The sequence below is a fragment of the Chiloscyllium plagiosum genome, unplaced genomic scaffold (genome assembly GCF_037043375.1).
Source record: "Chiloscyllium plagiosum isolate Xiang-an unplaced genomic scaffold, Cpla_swu_hap1 HiC_scaffold_3, whole genome shotgun sequence".
Taxonomy (NCBI): Eukaryota; Metazoa; Chordata; class Chondrichthyes; order Orectolobiformes; family Hemiscylliidae; genus Chiloscyllium; species Chiloscyllium plagiosum.
The window spans coordinates 123,426,623-123,447,550 of NW_028270141.1; the positions used below are offsets into that span (position 1 = coordinate 123,426,623).

General features: G+C 43.7%; 1 protein-coding gene across 3 annotated transcripts in view; it reads right to left on the bottom strand.

Moving 5' to 3' along the window:
- Positions 1-1,420: 1,420 nt before the first annotated feature.
- The window catches only part of LOC148150913 (S-adenosylmethionine decarboxylase proenzyme-like), a 32,768-nt gene continuing 13,260 nt past the window's right edge, over positions 1,421-20,928 (bottom strand). The window contains exons 2-9 of one of the 3 annotated variants that reach the window (XM_087983173.1): positions 16,883-16,955; positions 13,750-13,876; positions 10,136-10,238; positions 9,010-9,052; positions 8,399-8,543; positions 8,227-8,319; positions 6,921-7,076; positions 1,421-3,153 (exon numbers count right to left, since the gene is read on the bottom strand). In XM_087983173.1, the coding sequence (XP_087839299.1) occupies positions 3,013-3,153; positions 6,921-7,076; positions 8,227-8,319; positions 8,399-8,543; positions 9,010-9,052; positions 10,136-10,238; positions 13,750-13,866 (798 nt within the window). In that variant the 5' untranslated portion in view covers positions 13,867-13,876; positions 16,883-16,955 and the 3' untranslated portion in view covers positions 1,421-3,012. The remainder of the gene's footprint in view (positions 3,154-6,920; positions 7,077-8,226; positions 8,320-8,398; positions 8,544-9,009; positions 9,053-10,135; positions 10,239-13,749; positions 13,877-16,882; positions 16,956-20,928) is intronic. The other 2 variants (XM_087983160.1, XM_087983165.1) reach the window with 2 other exon arrangements.

Consider the following 20,928-nt stretch of genomic DNA (forward strand, 5'->3'; position numbering starts at 1 on the left):
CACACCAGGCCTGGTGTTTCTTCTGTTTCATTCCTGGAGAGGGACAGAGGATTTACATTTCAAGCATTGTGACAGGGCATCAACGTTGGGAGAGGCAGTACGCCAGAGAACAGTTGGCCAAATTTGGCCCATTGGCCAAATTTCCCTCTATCCCATGCCTCCGCATAAGCCTACCATGGGGAACCTTATCAAATGCCTTACTAAAATCCATGTATACTACATCCACTGCTCTACCCTCATCCACATGCTTGGTCACCTCCTCAAAGAATTCAATCAGACTTGTAAGGCAAGACCTACCCTTCACAAATCCGTGCTGGCTGTCCCTAATCAAGCAGTATCTTTCCAGATACTCATAAATCCTATCCCTCAGTACCCTCTCCATTACTTTGCCTACCACCGAAGTAAGACTAACTGGCCTGTAATTCCCGGGGTTATCGCTATTCCCTTTTTTGAACAGGGGCACAACATTCGCCACTCTCCAGTCCCCTGGTACCACCCCCGTTGACAGTGAAGACGAAAAGATCATTGCCAACGGTACTGCAATTTCCTCTCTTGCTTCCCACATAATCCTAGGATATATCCCGTCAGGCCCGGGGGACTTGTCTATCCTCAAGTTGTTCAAAATGTCCAACACATCTTCCTTCCTAACAAGTATCTCCTCTAGCTTACCAGTCCGTTTCATACTCTCCTCTTCAACAATACGGTCCCTCTCAAAGGTCCTGATGCTTAGGCAAACTGTTATCCAAACATTTGATTATCTGAAAAAATACACCCTGCCCATGTCGTTCAGATAATCGAGGTTGTCCTGTACACCTAATTCCTGTGAAATGTTTCCTTGTTGGAAAGTCTAGGTCCAGGGTTACTGTTTCAAACTGAGTCACTGCCCACTTTAGACAAACAGAAACCTTCTCTCAGAGACGAGTGACTCTTTAGAATTCTAAAGGTGATGTAAGCAGAAGCTGTGCTTCTTTTTAAAAAAAAAGGTAGATATTACTGGAAGGTAGATTGTTGATTAACAAGCGGAGGAAACGTTATCCTGGGTAGGTAGGTCTGTGCAGTAATCATTACAGAAAGGCTGAGCAATTTCAAGGTGCAAAGGGCCTGCTCCAAATTTGCAGTTAAACCCATTGGTTTTGACACAGAACAGCATTTGGAGGTGAATTGACTTCATGCCAGGATAGGGCCTCCCCAGCTATTACAAAGCTCTGCCTAATATTAGCATGTGGGCAGATCCCCAGGATTCAAATTATCCAGATTTTACTGTAATCAGATTATATTCTTTCAAATGTTACTTGGCTGTTGTACATCTAATATTGTATTAACCCCACATTTAACATGCAAGACAAAATAACTAAGTTGGTGTGAGTTCACTGCACTGAGATAAATACTGAGGAAATGAACAAAGCAGATGTCAAATTAATAGATTCCATAAATCTTAATTTTATTTAAGCATTTTGTTTGCAGTATAGACAAAAGATTTCAGAAGTTGAATTAAAATATTTTAAACAACTTGGCAACAAAGTTCTAATGGCGCCAAAATTTCCCCCTTAACAGATACAATGAAATGTAATGAGCAAATTAACTTCATCTTTCACAGTAAAGGCTACAAATCAGTACTCAAATTCTCTATCAAAAATGTAATAACTGTTTTAGTTAACTGTAATAGGTATAAGCACCTCAATCCATATCAAACTGGAATAAAACATTTTGGAAATGGAAAGCTATGGAACCTCAGCACTGAAGAATAGAATGTCTTCATTAATAAAGAATGATTGGTCCACAACGAGCTGGCAGTCTTTACAGATGTTTTCAATGCCACAGTAATCACTGCCAATAACTTTTAGTTTATAAATAGAACCTTATAATTAATAAATGTGGTGAAATATACCAACCATTTAAACAAACAGATCTGTAATTAAATGGTACCAACCAACCAAGAGCATTCCCCCTATTCCTGGGAAAAATGCCATATCATGTTCCTATGCGTGCTTATCAAAACTCAGAACCCCTGCTACAAGTTAGGCCAAATTTCCAAAAATCAGTAACCATGAACTAAAACAGTGAAGGTATTTTTAACACCTATAATTAATACCCCATCTTCCTGATTATATTTTATGGCCATGCCATTTCTAGTGTCCATACTATCTGCACACACCGTAACAAATTAACAGAAATCATGTATTAAGTGAGACAGGAAAAAAAATACACAAGGTATCATGGGATGTTCACAATACACAAGGAATTATGGTTACTTACAGCAAAAGTGACTGTAACTGAACAAGTAGATTCTATATTGCCTATTCATTTTTAAATGGGGAAAATCATATGAAACAACTGGAGTCGGTGATCCCTGGCGTGCTTAAAGTAGAATGCGCAGTTTTCTCAGCCAATGAATACTTCTACTCATGAAGTAATCCATTATTTCCCCCGTGAGAAACTAGTTTGCTAAAGAATTAAAGCTAAACAAGAATCCTAACATAATATACTAGTCATATTAGGAGTCTGCTCAAATTCCTGACAAGCTGTCTGGGCATACGGTCAACATGAACAAATGAAGAACTTCCGATTCTTTAACGACATCTGATGGAGAGGAAACAAGCAAATAAACTGTTCTAAACATACCAGGGCCCTCACCTAATGAGGCTGGAAACCTTGTCTGTGGAGAATTTTTGGCGTCACTTGTAGAAAACCTATATGTTGTACATTTTTAAACTTGCAAGTGTTATATAATTGTAAACAATAAGCACCAAACTGCTCTACATGCACTTCAATATTACAGCAAGAATGACCTAGCATAACTAAACAGAGAAAAGGGCATCCATGCAAGATTTCCAACTCTTTGTTACAAGGACAGTTACATTTCAAACTTGACACAATTCTATTGTGGTTACATACAGGGCCTACAAAATGGATGAAATGGTGGCAGTGTGAAGTGTGGCCCTTACTAGCCTGAACTAGAGGACAGCCACCATTTACCTTGCACATTTTTTTACGTTTTTTCATCTTTGTTATTCAACTCTGCTGTCTCTGACAATTCTTGACATAACTAGAAAAGACAAAATTGTAATCATTGAACTGGGCACACTGGCGATCGAGGCGCTTGAATCCTTCAATTTTCTGGGGAGAAGAAAATGAATTGCGACATTTGGAATTCTGCAATGAAACAAAAACAACGCATTACAACAAAGGTGGGTCTCACAATTTATAAACTCAAACATCCAGTGAATGCTATACAAAAGTTCCATGGAAAAGAACACAATAGTTGTTGCCACTTTTTATAAAGAGTTTGAAAAATTCCAAAAAATGGATTAGCCTGCAGTAGATTAGGCTGCTCGACTTTTTATTCCTTCAGATGTAAGCACTGCCAATCCCTGAAAACCCAAGATGGCGTGACCTTATTCAACTTCCCCACTTTGCAGTGTAGGTTCCACCGAATATTAGAGTTGTAGGCTCCTGACCCAGCAAGTGAAGGAAGGACAACATCGTTCCAAGTCACAAAGGTTAAAAAAACTTTAAATATGGTTCCAATATGTCTGCAGGCCTTGGCCTAAGTGGCAACAGTCACATCCACAAAGTTCAATTGCAGAAACCTTGGTGAGTTGCTGCAGTTTATCTTTTAACTGGAACATTTAGCTGCCACTGTGCACAAGTAACCCACGGTCTCTTAGATGAGGCTAAAAAGCCTCATTTAGGAAATGAAGACTATTCCAACAGATTCCTGATTTGGACTTTGTAGATGGTGTCCAAGTTTGGGTAGTTCCGATGATCACTGTTTGTTACAGCATCTGTCTTGTTCCTGACAGCTCAGAATTTACAGCTAGTCCAATTCAGTTTCTGGTCAAAGGTATCTCTTGCAATGCTCAGACGAGAATTGAGCGATGGCAATATCACCGAATCTCTTCGGGCAAATGGGCCATTGTCTGGGATCAACTGTTACTTACCACACATGCAACCAAACTGGAATGCTGACCACTTCGTGGAAAGATAGAAACTAAGAACAGAAGATTCAATATGATCACAGCTCATGTGCAATTTCAATGCCATAATTCCACTTTCTCCCTATGTTTTTAAAATCCAAAAAAATTAGCAATCTCTCAAATATAGTTGAGTGCCCCACCTGCACAGACTTGCAGCAAATTCTACAGCTGACCACCCTATGAACGAAATGCCCATAACTTCAGTCCTCAATGACTGCTATTTGAGAACACATTCTTTTGTATATACACACCCTCTGATATATCACTATTTAATTGTCTGCACTTCTGCATTTCACACTGATGTGCATGTCACATTTATCCACATTATATTGTACCTGCTATGTGTTTCCTCCTACACTCAACTTGCTGAGATCACAATGAAGCGTCCTTTCATCTTCACAACTAAATCCCACCTGGTTTTGTTCTCAAACTTAGAAATATTGCAATTGGATCCTTTATCCAAGTCATTTATATGTATTGCCCATAGCTGCAGTCAATGACCTGACCCTTGCAGCACGTTACCGCCTGCCATCTGGAAAAAGACAGATTTATTCCCACCCTGTTTCTGGTCTGTGAACTGTGCCAGTACATTATCCTCATCCACATGCTTTAACGTTGGCCAGTAGCCGATGTGGAACCTTGTCTAAAGCCTTCCTGAAGTCCAAATACACATCCACTGGCTCCCACACATTAATTCTATTAATTACATTGTCAAAAAAACTCGAAGATTTGTGAACCATGAATTCCCTTTCTTTCATGGAGAGCTGGTACAATTACTACATTTAAAAGGCACCTGGATGGCTATATGAATAGGAAGGGTTTAGAGGAATACAGGCCAAGTGCTTGAAAATGTAACTAGATTAATTTGGAATATCTGGTCTGCATGGATGAGTTGCACTAAAGGGCTTATTTCCATATTGTAAATCTCTATGACCCTATGACCTTAATCACATGAATGCTTTCCAATTGTTCCAAATGTTATCACCTACCTTATAAGAGTGAGCATTTGCTGCTTAGCAGGCTCATTGATCTAGGTACATAACTTTAGAGCTCTTGTGGCACAGTGCTAGTGTCCTTACCACTAAGCCAGGAGGTCCAAGTTCAAGTCCTACCTACTCCATTAGTAGATAACATGTGTGAGTAGTTAACAAAATATCTAAACTCCAGCATTGCCTCCAATACTGAGGGGAGGCTAACTGCTCCGTAATTCTGTTCTTTCCTTTTAAAAAGTTTGTAGCTTACAATTGCCATCCTGCAACTCACAGGAATTGCTCCAGAACCTATTTTACCTCAAGGCTGCTTCATTCCGTACTCTGCACTGCAGATTAGCAAGTCCCAGGATTTATCTGTCTTTAGCCCTATAAACATACAGCACTGTTTTTAAAATTGAACTAATGTTGATTTTCTTCAATTCCTCCCCCGCATCATAACTTTGGCTCACTAACATATCTTAGAAATTGGGTCCTTTCTTGTGACAAGGAGCAAAATGGGTTCAATTCTTCGGTCTTTCCTGTTCCGTTATAATTCCCCTCATTCTATCATAGAACCCCTACAGTGTGGAAGCAGGTCATTCTGCCCATTGAGTCCACACCAACTCTCCGAAGAGCATCCCTACCCTATTTTCCCCATGGCTAACCTACTTAGCCTGCATATCCTCGGACACTATGGACTAGCATGGCCCATCCACTTAACCTGCACATCTTTGGACTGTGGGAGGAAATCTATGCAGAGATGGGGAGGACGTGAAAACTCCACACACACAGGTGGCCAAGGCTGAAACTGAACCTGGGTCCTTGGCGCTGTAAGACAGCAGCACAACCATCAAGCTACCGTGCCACCCGACTGTAAGGAACTTGCATTTGTCTTTACAAATACCTTTTTCTTTACATTTTTATATAAGTTTTAACTTTTAATACAAGTTTACTCATACTCCAATCCCATATCCCCTGATCCTTCCCTTCCTCTTTCGCTAACTTTAAAACTGCTACCAGTCCTTAGTCTTGTGACTTTTCATGGCAATTGTGTGTCAATTCTTTGATCTCATACTGGTTGAGCCACCTTTCCTTTTTTTGTATTGCTCTGTATAGAGATCGACTGCTTCACTATTTGAGGAGATGCAAATGGAAGCGAACACTCATCATCTGTAAACATGCCCACTACTGATGTTATAAAGAGAATGTCCTTGATCAAACAGCAGCACCTGGGTGCTGAGATGATTAGCCTCTATCAACAAACACTGATTTGGATCCCATTTACTATCCTGAGAAAAAGAACAGGAAATAACCACCATAAGAAATGACATCACCACAGGAAATGACAGCACCAACCTAAGGACACCCAAACAAATAGAAAGCGGGCTACACCACCAGTGCTCCATCTGAGCCTCATGTCGAGTTTCTGCATTTCTAGTCAAGTTGCAACAAACTATGTAGCCATTGTCACATTGCACTTGTTGTAACTTCTATTCTAAATGCTTTTTAAACTCCGATGCTTCTAACAGTATTCGGAAGAAATATTGGCAAATCTTTTTAAAAGTAATCCAGTCCTGAAATATATACATTATTGGGAATGTCAGAAATTAATACTCATTCCCTGTTGTGTGGACTGTAACAGAGCAGACTTTTAAGGACAACAGGCTACTTAAAAGACGTCAGTGAAATAACTGAATATTAACAGCAATCTGATGACTCCTTTGTTACTTAAATATATCATTTTATTTCCTGATTTGAGAGCGATGGTTCAAAATTTGAACCTGCCATGGTCGGGATTTGAGCATAAGTGGTCCAATACACTTGGTCTTCTCTCAATCAAAGATCACCTGAAATATTATCTCTAGTTTCTCCTGGCACAAATACTGCTCTCGCCTGAGGGCTCTAAGCATTTGTCTACTTTATTTCAGAGGTCAACCATATACTCGTTTTACAGAAAAACCTAGAATCTCACCTGATTAACAAAAAGGGTTGTGACAAATTTCCCTGGCTTGAAGACATCTACCACTTTTCTGATTAGGTCATCGTAAGAAGTCTGGGCCAGGTTAGTCTCAAAGCTAACATAGGAGAAGTCTGGCTCTGGGGTGATATGAATTGTCCAGTAAGTTCCCTAAAAAGACAAAGCATTATATGACTCATTTCAGTTAATTTATAATTACTTTATTAATTCCGTAGAAAAGATTCTAAAGTCAAACATTTCCTCTGCATTATTTGCATATTACATTAGTGGTCCTGAAGTCGCACAAAACAGCCAAGTGAATTTTAAAGCCTGTTCCTTCGCCTCCTCCAGATTTCAATAACATATCAGAACCTTCAAATGTTTTCATTTCTCCTTCAGGATTTTGATATATTCATATTGTCAGATGATTGCATTTAAAAATTAATTTCTAAGTAACTGGTAAGCTCATTCAGCTAGGTTGTTAAAAACAGCAATGTATGCTATTAAAAAGATGTTTTATGTACTAAAAGAATCCCACGTGATCCCACAGGAAAATGTATTTCAAGATCTGTCCCGTAACTTTGAAGAGAAAGATCCTCATTCCATAAAAACTCAACTCTGGTAGGACACATTGTAATTCACAATTGTTCTCAACACAGTATGATCTGCAGCCAACAGTAGCCAAGTGTGATTTCCTTTTGCATTCAGGACAGCTATATCCTGTGAGTGCACAGATTACTTTGCAACTATCTTGTCTGCAAGATCAGAAGATATACTGGTCTGAGATGTGAACACCCTTACTTCGAAGTTCACAAAAGCATCATTTCCAAAACAAGGAAAAGAATCTTCATTTGCAATACACTTCAGCTTGAGAGATATGGTAAGTCTCATGTTTAAAGACTGCAACCTGAACAAGCTACATTTGTCTCGGCCATCAAAACTACTCTTAATAGCCGGCATCCCAAAATGATTTTTCAAATGAAATGCTTGTCAAGTGTATAAACCTTGAACAAATTGCATAGCTGATTAAAAAGCTGTCTGAGCACACTTCATTCAGAAAATGTGAAAAGGGCACAGTATTTCACACAATGGACAACTGTCATTGACTCTTACAAAATGATTTCTCTTGGCTAAAAACATTTCATTTGTATTAGTCAGTTAAACTTTGGGTGCTTATAGAATAAGTCAAGGCAAGCTCGTGAGATGCAATGCCTTCTAACTTGGAGACATTTTTATTTGATGATGAGGGAAGGGGAGGGCAGGAGGGAGAAGAGACACAGATAGGAAAAAATTAGAAGTTCAAGATAGGACGCAAACTTACATCCACTTTCATTCCATTCATTGAATACCCACAAGGATCGAACAGTGTGGCATCAATGACTGAACCTGGTATCAGGTCACGAATTCCACTCATCTTAAAAAAAAACACCATGTTTCAGCTTCCAGAGATTAAAAAAAATGTTTTTAACCTTTAAAGTTTATTTCATACATACTCGAGTGACATCATTTACAGTAACACCATCTTTCATGAAGAACTGGTCCATGACAACTGGATCAAGCTCGCTCATCAGAACCTCAAGTGTCTGATCCGGCTGTTTGATCCCACTATCCTCTGGCATATCCAGAGTGTAAAGATACCTAGATCAAACATCAATGACAATATTTGAATGAAACTTTACATTAAAAATTCATAATTGGTAAGCATTCAGCAAAATACACTTCTACAGAACTCAACTATGAGACCTATCACTTAGAACAGAACAACTGCTTAAGACTTGTAAACAGAACCATGTGGGAATATGATTATGATTTGAGCTTCAGGCTGACTTTCAGTGTTTGAAATACAAAAAAGTTGTCATTCTGAAGTACAACACAATTGCACCAACCTGGACACAGCCAAAGTCATCTGTAACTAACCTAACTTCACAATAAGCTGGGACAGAGAGTTGGTAAAGTCATACGTGACTTATTGTCTTGTTCTCTTTCCTTTGTTCTGATGGCATTTTCCTGAAACTTCTCCAAAACAATGGTTAAAAGGTCAAATCAGAGCACTGAATTAATTGGATCCATGTCCATAAAAATTTGCAGGAAGATTTCAGCTTACCAGCAATCAGAATTCATACGTCCCATGCAATAGGCCGCCCCATCTGGAGTGAATAAATGCTCACGGTTAGAGACCAATATGCTACAATAATTTCAGTTTCCAAGTCAAGCACCATCTTTTTGAATTGACTTGTAAAGCAAGATTGATAGGTGGCCACAGATAACAAACTTTTAATGTTTTGATACAGGTAGGCAACTGAACAGACTATAGCAGTTTTGACATATCCAAATTCTCCTGAAAAAATACTCAGGATACTGGGTGAAATGTGATTAGGCAATCATCTGTTGTGTTCAAATAAGTTAGATCTTCATTCCAGCCACTGCTGGCTGCAACAACCAAACATGAGCTCATTTCTATTGGTTATGGCTTTCTGCTGCTCCAACGCCATGACCACCAGTGTCCCTCACTACCTATCTCCCACCTACATGTGGCCCTTAAACACTGAAATAGTAACATGTTTTCCCCTTGTACGCTGACAATATCCAGTTCTACTTCACTCAACTCTTCCAGAATTACTAACTGCATGTGTAACATCCACTATTAAACTGAGAAATTTCCAATTAAATGTCATTGTCTTCACTGTCGATTCTACATCCCAATCTCCTGAATCTGTTACATAAATGCTACCCTTGAATAATGCTACCCCCTCCAAATTGCTTCCAATTTTTTTTTTGAATGTCACTATTCTTCAACTTCAGCACACAATCTGGCATCCTGCAGCCTCATCTCTAACAGCTGGCACATTATATTTATTTGCTTCAATGTTTATCATCAATATGTCTACTCTGTTACAAGTGATATACACCTACAGATGCAGTCTTTAGATCAGTCTTTTTGTTATCGAAGTAATATTGAGTCTTGATTGCTGAATTATTCCTCAGTTCACTTTTCTCTACCATTCACTTCCCCTCATTTTCAACTACTTTGGGGAGACAGGACGCTAATGTGCAGAGTGCTTCATGGAACACCCCTGGAAAACATCGATTTTCCTGCTCCTCAGATGCTGCCTGACCTGCTGTGCTTTTCCTGCACCACTCTTCAACCTTGCTTCACATATGTTCAAATTTGCAAACAGATTCAGCACTGAAGATTTTATTAGCTTCAATAATTTCTGAGTTGAACTTACTTGGGAACACCATATCCAGAAATTCTACCTCCTCCTGAAAATTCCTATGTGGGTATTCCTGATGTGCTGGCTTCACAAAGTTTTTGCGGGAATAGAAGAAATCCTGTATTTAAGTTACACGCACAGATTTCAATTAGGTGGATTTAGAGCTTTTACAACACAAGTAGTGACTCTTAAAATTAGCTGCTAAATGTTCAACAAATGGTGAAGACAAGACATATGGTGTTACTTCCTAACAATGTGCTAGTGTCAGTTTTCTTTTAAAATGTTTGGCTGCAGTCAGGAAGTTCCAGAGATTGACAGAAGCCAATTTGTGCAGATGTGATTTAAGGATTATGAAACTCTGAATTGTGAAGTCTGTCAATTATACTATGCTGCATGCCAAACACACTATTAGAACAAAATCATTATAACAGATATCATTTCATCCCCTGTATATACATTACAATCGTTTGCATTTCAGTTTCTTGTGCCACCACTCTAACTTTCACTAGTTCACTTGTTAGCTATACCCATTACAACAGTTGAATGTTCCTCCTGCAGAATATGGGAGGTAAGGGTGTCCCTGCTGACTACATCTGCAGGAAGTGCACCAAACTTCAGCTCCTCGAAAACCGCGTTAGGGAACTGGAGCTAGAGCTGGATGAACTTTGGATCATTCAGGAGGCAGAGGGGGTTATTGAGAGGAGTTACAGGGAGGTAGTCACTCCTCAGGTACAAGAAAAAGGCAGATGGGTTACAGTCAGGGGACAGAAAGGGAACCAGCAGGCAGTGCAGGGATCCCCTGTGGCCATTCCCCTCAACAATAAGGATACCGTTTTGAGGGGGGACGACTTACCGGGGAAAGCTGTGGGGCACAGGGTTCATGCACAGAGTCTGTCCCTGCTGCTCAGAAGGGAAGGGGGAAGAGGAGCAGAGCAGTAGTCATTGGGGACTCCATAGTTAGGGGGACAGATAGGAGGTTCTGTGGGGACAAGAGAGACTCACGGTTGGTGTGTTGCCTCCCAGGTGCCAGGGTTCGGGGATCCTTAAGGGGGAGGGGGAGCAGCCCCAAGTCGTGGTCCACATATGCAGGAAGAGAGATGGGGATTTAAGGCAGAAATTCAGGGAGCTAGGATGGAAGCTTAAGAGTTAGGACGAACAGAGTTGTCGTCTCTGGTTTGTTGCCCATGCCACATGCTAGTAAAGCGAGGAATAGGGAGAGAGAGGAGTTGAACACGTGGCTACAGGGATGGTGCAGGAGGGAGGGTTTTGGATTCTTAGATAATTGGGGCTCTTTCTGGGATAGGTGGGACCTCTACAAGCAGGATGGTCTTTATCTGAACCAGAGAGGTACCAATATCTTGGAGGGGAAATTCGCAAAGGCTATATTGGGGTGGGTTTAAACTAATCCAGCAGGGGAATGGGAACCAAAATTGTAGTTAGAGTATAGAAAAGGTTGAGGTCCAAAATCAATTTTCAGGGATGCAGGATGGCACCGGCAAGCAAGAATTGGTTTGAAGTGTGTCTACTTCAACGCCAAGAGCATCAGAAATAAGGTGGGTGAACTTGCAGCATGGGTTGGTACCTGGGATTTTGATGTTGTGGCCTTTTTGGAGACTTGGATAGAGCAGGGACAGGAATGGTTGTTGCAGGTTCCAGGATTTGGATATTTCAGTAAGAACAGAGAAGATGGTAAAAGCGGGGGGAAAGATGTGGCATTGTTGGTCAAGGACAGTATTGCAGTTGCAGAAAGGATGTTTGGGGACTCGTCAATTGAGGTAGTATGGGCTGAGGTTAGAAACAGGAAAGGAGAGGTCACCCTGTTGGGAGTTTTCTATAGGCCTCCGAATAGTTCCAGAGATGTAGAGGAAGGGATTGCAAAGATGATTCGCGATAGGAGTGAGGGAGACAGGGTAGTTGTCATGGGGGACTTCAACTTTCCAAATATTGACTGGGAACACTATAGTACGAGTACTATAGATGGGTCAGTTTTTGTCCAGAGTGCGGAGGGCTTCCTGACACAGTATATAGACAGGCCAACAAGGGGCGAAGCCACATTAGATTTGGTATTGGGTAATGAGCCCGGCCAGGTGTTAGACTTGGAAGTAGGTGAGCACTTTGGTGTCAGCGATCACAATTCTGTTATGTTTAATTTAATGATAGAAAGGGATAGATATATACCACTGGGCAAGATTGTCTGACAATCACCTGATGAAGGAGCGTCGCTCCGAAAGCTAGTGTGCTTCCAATTATAGACCAGTGAGCCTTTCTTCAGTTATTGGTAAAGTGTTGGAAAAGGTTATAAGAGATAGGATTTATAATCATCTAGAAAAGAATAATTTGATTAGGGATAGTCAGCACAGTTTTGTGAAGGGTAGGTCGTGCCTCACAAACCTTATTGAGTTCTTTGAGAAGGTGACCAAACAGGTAGATGAGAGTAAACTGGTCGATGTGGCATATATGGATTTTGACAAGGCATTCGATAAGGTTCCCCACAGTAGGCTATTGTACAAAATGCGGAGGAATGGGATTGTGGGAGATAAAACAGTTTGGATCAGTAATTGGCTTGCTGAAAGACACAGGGTGGTGGTTGATGGGAAATGTTCATCTTGGAGTCCAGTTACTAGTGGTGTACCGCAAGGGTTGGTGTTGGGTCCACTGCTGTTCGTCATTTTTATAAATGACCTGGATGAGGGCGTAGAAGGGTGGGTTAGTAAATTTGCAGACAACACTAAGGTCGGTGGAGTTGTGGATAGTGACGAAGGATGTTGTAGGTTACAGAGAGACATAGATAAGCTGCAGAGGTGGGCTGAGGGGTGGCAAATGGAGTTTAATGCAGACAAGTGTGAGGTGATTCCTTTTGTCGGAGTAACCGGAATGCAAAGTACTGGGCTAATGGTAAGATTCTTGGTAGTGTAGATGAGCAGAGAGATCTCTGTGACCAGGTACACAGATCCTTGAAAGTCGCCACCCAGGATGACAGGGTCATTAAGAAGGCATAGAGTGTTTTAGCTTTTATTAATAGAGGGATCGAGTCCCGGAACCATGAGGTTATGCTACAGCTGTACAAAACTTTGATGCGGCCGCAAGTGGAGTATTGTGTACAGTTCTGGTCACCACATTATAAGGAGGACGTGGAAGCTTTGGAAAGGGTGCAGAGGAGATTTACTAGAATGTTGCCTGGTATGGAGGGGAGGTCTTACGAGGAAAGGCTGAGGGACTTGCGGCTGTTTTCGTTGGAGAGAACAAGGTTGAGAGGTGACTTAATAGAGACATACAAGATATCAGAGGGTTAGATAGGGTGGACAGGCCTTTTTCTAAGTATGGTGACAGCGAGCACAAAGGGGCATAGCTTTAAATTGAGGGGTGATAGATATAGGACAGATGTCAGAGAGTAGTAAGGGTATGGAACGCTTTGCCTGCAACGGTAGTAGATTCACCAACTTTAAGTGCACTTAAGTCGTCATTGGACAAGAATATGGACATACATGGAATAGTGTAGGTGGGATGGGCTTCAGATTGGTATGACTGGTCGGGGCAACATTGAGGGCCGAAGGGCCTGTACTGCGCTGTAATGTTCTATGTTCAAATGTGGATTACGTGCAAGACCTACAAAAAAATGTCAAAGTTACCTGAATGGAATCAAAGCCGCAGTACTCACGAGCAAGTTCCAACAGGGGTTCCAGTGCTTGCAGTAAGAGGGTGGTACCGCATGTCTTCAAAATGAAACGTCTCTTGGAGACAAACATGCTACTCTCACTGTAAAACAGACAAAATTAAAAAATTAAAGATGATCTCCCACATCTCAACTTTTCGAGTTCTTTGGCAATTTAAACAAACTTTTAAAACAGGATATTGTTCACCATCTTCATTACCACCTGAACGTCATACAAAGCTACCACCTAGAAAGAACTTTCGAAAGCTGATTGGAGGCAGATGTTCACAGGTAAAGGGACGGCTGGAAAATGGGAAGCCTTCAGAAATGAGAGAACAAGAATCCAGAGAAAGTATATTCCTATCAGGGTGAAAGGGAAGGCTGGTAGGTATAGGGAATACTGGATGATTAAAGAAATTGAGGGTTTGGTTAAGAAAAAGAAGGAAGCACATGTCAGGTATAGACAGGATAGATCGAGTGAATCCTTAGAAGAGTATAAAGGAAGTAGGAAATCAGGAGGGCAAAAAGGGGACATGAGATAACGTTGGCAAATAGAATTAAGGACAATCCAGAGGGTTTTTACAAATATACTAAGGACAAAAGGGTAACTAGAGAGAGAATAGGGCCCCTCAAAGATCAGCAAGGCAGCCTTTGTGTGGAACCACAGAAAATGGGGGAGATACTAAATTAATGTTTTGCATCAGTGTTTACTGTGGAAAAGGATATGGAAGATATAGACTGTAGGGAAACAGATGGTGACATCTTGCAAAATATCCAGATTACAGAGGAGGAAGTGCTGGATGTCTTGAAACGGTTAAAGGTAGATAAATCCTCAGAACCTGGTCAGGTGTACCTAAGAACTCTGTGGGAAGCTAGACAAGTGATTGCTGGGCTTCTTGCCGAGATATTTGAATCATCGATAGTCACAGGTGAGGTGCCGGAAGACTGGAGGTTGGCAAACGTGGTGCCACTGTTTAAGAAGGGCGGTAAGGACAAGCCAGGGAACTATAGATCAGTGAGCCTGACCTCGGTGGGCAAATTGTTGGAGGGAATCCTGAGGGACAGGATGTACATGTATTTGGAAAGACAAGGACTGAATAGGGATCGTCAACATGGCTTTGTGCATGGGAAATCATGTCACACAAACTTGATTGAGTTTTTTGAAGTAACAAAGAGGATTGGTGAGGGCAGAGTGGTAGACGTGGTCTATATGGACTTCAGTAAGGCGTTCGACAAGGTTCCCCATGGGAGGCTGATTAGCAAGGTTAGATCTCATGGAATAAAGGGAGAACTAGCCATTTGGATACAGAACTGGCTCAAAGGTAGAAGACAGAGGGTGGTAGTGGAGGGTTGTTTTTCAGACTGGAGGCCTGTGACCAGTGGAGTGCCACAAGGATCGGTGCTGGGTCCTCTACTTTTTGTCATTTACATAAATGATTGGGATGCGAGCATAAGAGGTACAGTTAGTAAGTTTGCAGATGACACCAAAATTGGAGGTGTAGTGGACAGCAAAGAGGGTTACCTCAGATTACAACAGGATCTGGACAAGATGGGCCAATGAGCTGAGAAGTGGCAGATGGAGTTTAATTCAGATAAATGAGAGGTGCTGCATTTTGGGAAAGCAAATCTTAGCAGGACTTATACACTTAATGGTAAGGTCCTAGGGAGTGTTGCTGAACAAAGAGACCTTGGAGTGCAGGTTCATAGCTCCATGAAAGTGGAGTCACAGGTAGATAGGATAGTGAAGGCGGCGTTTGGTATGCTTTCCTTTATTGGTGAGAGTATTGAATACAGGAGTTGGGAGGTCATGTTGCGGCTGTACAGGACATTGGTTAGGCCACTGTTGGAATATTGCCTGCAATTCTGGTCTCCTTCATATCAGAAAGATGTTGTGAAATTTGAAAGGGTTCAGAAAAGATTTAGATTAGATTAGATTACATTAGTGTGGAAACAGGCCCTTCGGCCCAACAAGTCCACACTGACCCGCCGAAGCGCAACCCACCCATACCCCTTACCTAACACTACGGGCAATTTAGCATGGCCAATTCACCTGACCTGCACATCTTTGGACTGTGGGAGGAAACCGGAGCACCCGGAGGAAACCCACGCAGACACGGGGAGAATGTGCAAACTCCACACAGTCAGTCGCCTGAGGCGGGAATTGAACCCGGGTCTCTGGCGCTACAAGGATGTTGCCACGGTTGGAGGATCTGAGCTATAGGGAGAGGCTGAACAGGCTGGGGCTGTTTTCCCTGGAGCGTCGGAGGCGGAGGGGTGACCGCATAGAGGTTTACAAACTTATGAGGGACATGGATAGGATAAATAGGCAAAGTCTTTTCCCTGGGGTTGGGGAGTACAGAACTAGAGGGCATAGGTTTAGGGTGAGAGGGGAAAGATATAAAAGAGACCTAAGGGGCAGCTTTTTCACGCAGAGGGTGGCACGTATATGGAATGAGCTGCCAGATGATGTGGTGGAGGCTGGTACAATTGCAACATTTAAGAGGCATTTGGATGGGTATATGAATAGGAAGGGTTTGGAGGGATATGGGCTGGGTGCTGGCAGGTGGGACTAGATTGGGTTGGGATATCTGGTCGGCATGGATGGGTTGGACCAAAAGGTCTGTTTCCGTGCTGTACATCTCTATGACTCTGAGTCTGACCCACAGTTAATTCTCCACCTTTGCCAACACAAGTTACAAGTGTCCCCTCTGCCTTCAAACAAATTGTTGGAAAGAAATGTTTCAAGTTCAGACACTTTCCCTCTCGTAACTTGCTGGTCCACAATATGCCACTGAGTAGTAGCTCTTGGGCTCCCTAACAGAGCTTGGGTGCAAGACTGGCTCATTCATCCCTTTAAGCCTACTCCCCAATCTAGAAGGTCACAGCTGCTGGTTTCAACTCCATTGTCCTGTTCTTGTCTCCAAATCTCTCCAGAAACTCTCGACTTCTCTGGTCTATTAAAAACAAATTTATCTCAGCCTTGAACAAATTCACTGGCCCAGCCTCCATTGTGGATGGAGCACTTAAATAAGCATTAGATCTTTGGATACAATATTAAAGAAGAATTATTAGCATTTGTCACAAAAACAAATAGTAATGGAAACCTTAACCTGAATATAGATTGGGTCGGTCAAATTTTCGAAGGTTTGGAGAATGCTTGTGACTATTTCCTGGAATAATACACTACGGAATAAAATAGAGATCAAGTTTTATAAAAAAATCCAGTATTCCACAATTAGCAGAATTAATGAGTATTGCAAGAGATCCACTGGGGAAATAATGACAATAGCACAACTGAATTCCACACTAAGTTTGAAAACAATATTGTCAGCTATGAAGATTAAAAATGAACATTAGTTAGATATGAGGGAAGAGCTGGCTATTGTTGATTGGGTAAACAGACTAAAATATAGATGGCACCAATATAAGAGATGTGGTTTAAATTACTGAAAAAACATCAGGATTTAGGATTGCAAGTGTTTTAGAAGTTAGAAGGCTGTTGATTCTATTTTTTTCATGTTTAATCAAAGTAACCAGAAACATAAAAATAGATTGCAAGAGCTTCTATAAGTATATGAAATAAAGTCACTTTGAAGCAGGCAGGTGACATGATCATGAGGAACTGGGACAGACATGGAACAAATATTTTATGTCTTCTGTTGTGAAAACAGACACAAATCACATACAAGAAACAGAGGGTCACTGGCAGTGTGGGTGCACTAAAAGTGAAGGTCGAACCTTGCAGAAGCAGTGTGCTGCATCATTGTACTAAAAGAGATAGCTACAGAAATGGTGTAACCACAGCTATGACTTTTCACATCTCTAGATTTTGGGATGGTGTCAGCAGCTTGGAAGCTAGCTAGCTATGCCTGGAAGGCGGCAAGAGAAAAGAGAAAACTACAGGGCCATTACATTGACAATCGCTGGGGAGGAAGTAGAAAATGGAGTATTAGGTTGACAGACAGTGAACCACAGAGTGCCGCACGCTTAACTATTAACATTCTATATTAATAACTTAGATACATTACTTTGTTTGATCTATGTTTGCTAATGGTATGAAGCTAGTTGCAATTGAAGCTGCAGGGTACAGCAAATTGAGAGACAGGTAAAGTGTCAGGCAACAAGGTGGTTGATGGAGAAATGAAAGACCATTTATTTGAGTTAAATGAAGAGAAAATCATTTTTAATGGCATTAAACACAAAGGTTGATGTATACAAAATCCTGAGGAGAAAGTGAGGACTGCAGATGCTGGAGATCAGAGCTGAAACTGTGTTGCTGGAAAAGCGCAGCAGGTCAGGCAGCATCCAGGGAACAGGAGAATCGACGTTTCGGGCATAAGCCCTTCTTCAGGAATGAGGAAAGTGTGTCCAGCAGGCTAAGATAAAAGGTAGGGAGGAGGGACTTGGGGGAGGGGCGTCGGAAATGCGATAGGTGGAAAGAGGTCAAGGTGAGGGTGATAGGCCGGAGTGGGGTGGGGGCGGAGAGGTCAGGAAGATTATTGCAGGTTAGGGAGGCGGTGCTGAGTTCGATGGATTTGACTGAGACAAGGTGGGGGGAGGGGAAATGAGGAAACTAGTGAAATCCGAGTTCATCTCTTGTGGTTGGAGGATTCCTAGGCGGAAGATGAGGCGCTCTTCCTCCAACTGCTGTGTTGTTGTGGTCTGGTGATGGAGGAGTCCAAAGACGTGGATATCCTTGGTGGAGTGGGAGGTGGAGTTGAAGTGTTGAGCCACAGGGTGGTTGGGTTGGTTGGTCCGGGTGTCCCAGAGGTGTTCTCTGAAATGCTCCGCAAGTAGGCGGCCTGTCTCCCCAATATAGAGGAGGCCACATCAGGTGCAGAGGATGCAATAGATGATGTGTGTGGAGGTGCAGGTGAATCTGTGGCAGATATGGAAGTTTCCTTTGGGGACTTGGAGGGAGGTGGGGTGTGTGTGGGGTGTGGGCGCAAGTTTTGCACCTCCTGCGATTGCAGGGGAAGGTGCCGGGAGTGGAGGTTGGGTTGGTGGGGGGGGGGTGTGGATCTGATGAGGGAGTCACAGAGGGAGTGGTCTTTACGGAATGCTGATAGGGGAGGGGAGGGAAATATATCCTTGGTGGTGGGGTCCGTTTGAGGTGGCAAAAATGACGGCGGATGATGCGCTGTACATGGAGATTGGTGGGGTGGTAGGTGAGGACCAGTGGGGTTCTGTCCTGGTGGTGGTTGGAGGGGCGGGGCTCAAGGGCGGAGGAGCGGGAAGTGGAAGAGATGCAGTGGAGGGCATCGTCGACCACGTCGGGGGGGGAAATTGCGGTCCTTGAAGGAGGAGGCCATCTGGGTTGTACGTTTTTGGAACTGGTCCTCCTGGGAGCAGATGCGGCGGAGACGAAGGAATTGGGAGAATGGGATGGCGTTTTTACAGGGAGCAGGGTGGGAGGAGGTGTGGTCCAGGTAGCTGTGGGAGTCGGTCGGTTTGTAGTAGATGTCTGTGTTGATTCGGTTGCCTGAGATAGAAATAGAAAGGTCGAGGAAGGGGAGGGAGGAATCTGAGACTATCCAGGTGAATTTGAGGTCGGGGTAGTAGGTGTTGGTGAAGTGGATGAACTGTTCAACCTCCTCGTGGGAGCACGAGGCGGCACCGATACAGTCATTGATGTAGCGGAGGAAAAGGTGGGGGGTGGGGCCAGTGTAGTTGCGGAAGATGGACTGTTCCACATATCCTACGAAGAGGCAGGCATAGCTGGGGCCCATGCGGGTGCCCATGGCTACTCCTTTTGTTTGGAGGAAGTGGGAGGATTGGAAAGAGAGGTTGTTCAGGGTGAGAACCAGTTCAGTCAGTCGAAGGAGGGTATCAGTGGAAGGGTACTGGTTGGTACGGCGGGAAAGGAAGAAGCGGAGGGCTTTGAGTCCTTCGTGATGGGGGATGGAGGTGTACAGGGACTGGATGTCCATGGTGAAGATAAGGCGTTGGGGACCAGGGAAGCGAAAATCATGGAGGAGGTGGAGGGCATGGGTGGTGTCCCGAACGTAGGTGGGGAGTTCTTGGACTAAGGGGGACAGGACCGTGTCGAAGTATGCGGAGATGAGTTCGGTGGGGCAGGAGCAGGCGGAGACAATGGGTCGGCCGGGGCAGTCAGGTTTGTGGGTTTTGGGCAGGAGATAGAAACGGGCGGTGCGGGGTTGTGGGACTATGAGGTTGGAGGCGGTGGATGGGAGATCCCAAGGTGATGAGGTTATGGACGGTCTGGGAGATGATGGTTTGGTGGTGGGGGATGGGGTCATGGTCAAGGGGGCAGTAGGAGGAGGTATCTGCGAGCTGGCGTTTGGCCTCAGCAGTGTAAAGGTCGGTGCGCCAAACTACTACCGCACCTCCCTTGTCTGCTGGTTTGATAGTGAGGTTGGGGTTGCAATGGAGGGAGTGGAGGCCTGCGTGTTCAGAGGGTGAGAGGTTGGAGTGGGTGAGGGGTGGGGGAGTTCAGGTGGCGGTTAATATCGCGGCGGCAGTTGGCTATGAAGAGGTCGAGGGCAGGTAGGAGGCCAGCACGGGGTGTCTAGGTGGATGGGGTGTGTTGGAGGCAGGAGAAGGGGTCGTCAGAGGGTGGGCGAGAGTCTTGGTTGAAGAAGTAGGCACGGAGGCGAAGGCGGCGGAAGAATTGTTCGATGTCACGCCGTGTGTTGAACTCATTAATCCGAGAGCGTAGGGGAATGAAGGTGAGGCCTCTGCTGAGGACTGATCTTTCATCCTCAGAGAGGGGTAGGTCTGGAGGGATGGTGAAAACACGGCAGGGCTGGGAGCTAGGACCTGGTGTGGGGCTGGAGTGGGGTGTGGGGGCGGGGTTAGGCCTGGGGGCGGGGTTGGGCGTGGTGATGGAGATCGGCGAAGGGGCGGGGTTAGACGTGGTGACGGATACAGGCGTGGGGGTGGGGTTAGACATGCAGTCGGAGATCGGCGAAGGGTCGGGGTTAGGCGTGGTGACGGAGATAGTCATGGGGACGGGGTTAGGCGTGGTGACGGAGATAGTCATGGGGACGGGGTTAGGCGTGGTGACGGAACTCGGCGGGGTTAGGCGTGGTGACGGAGATAGTCATGGGGACGGGGTTAGGCGTGGTGACGGAACTCGACGGGGTTAGGCGTGGTGACGGAGATCGGCGTGGGGGCGGATACACATGTGGCATTG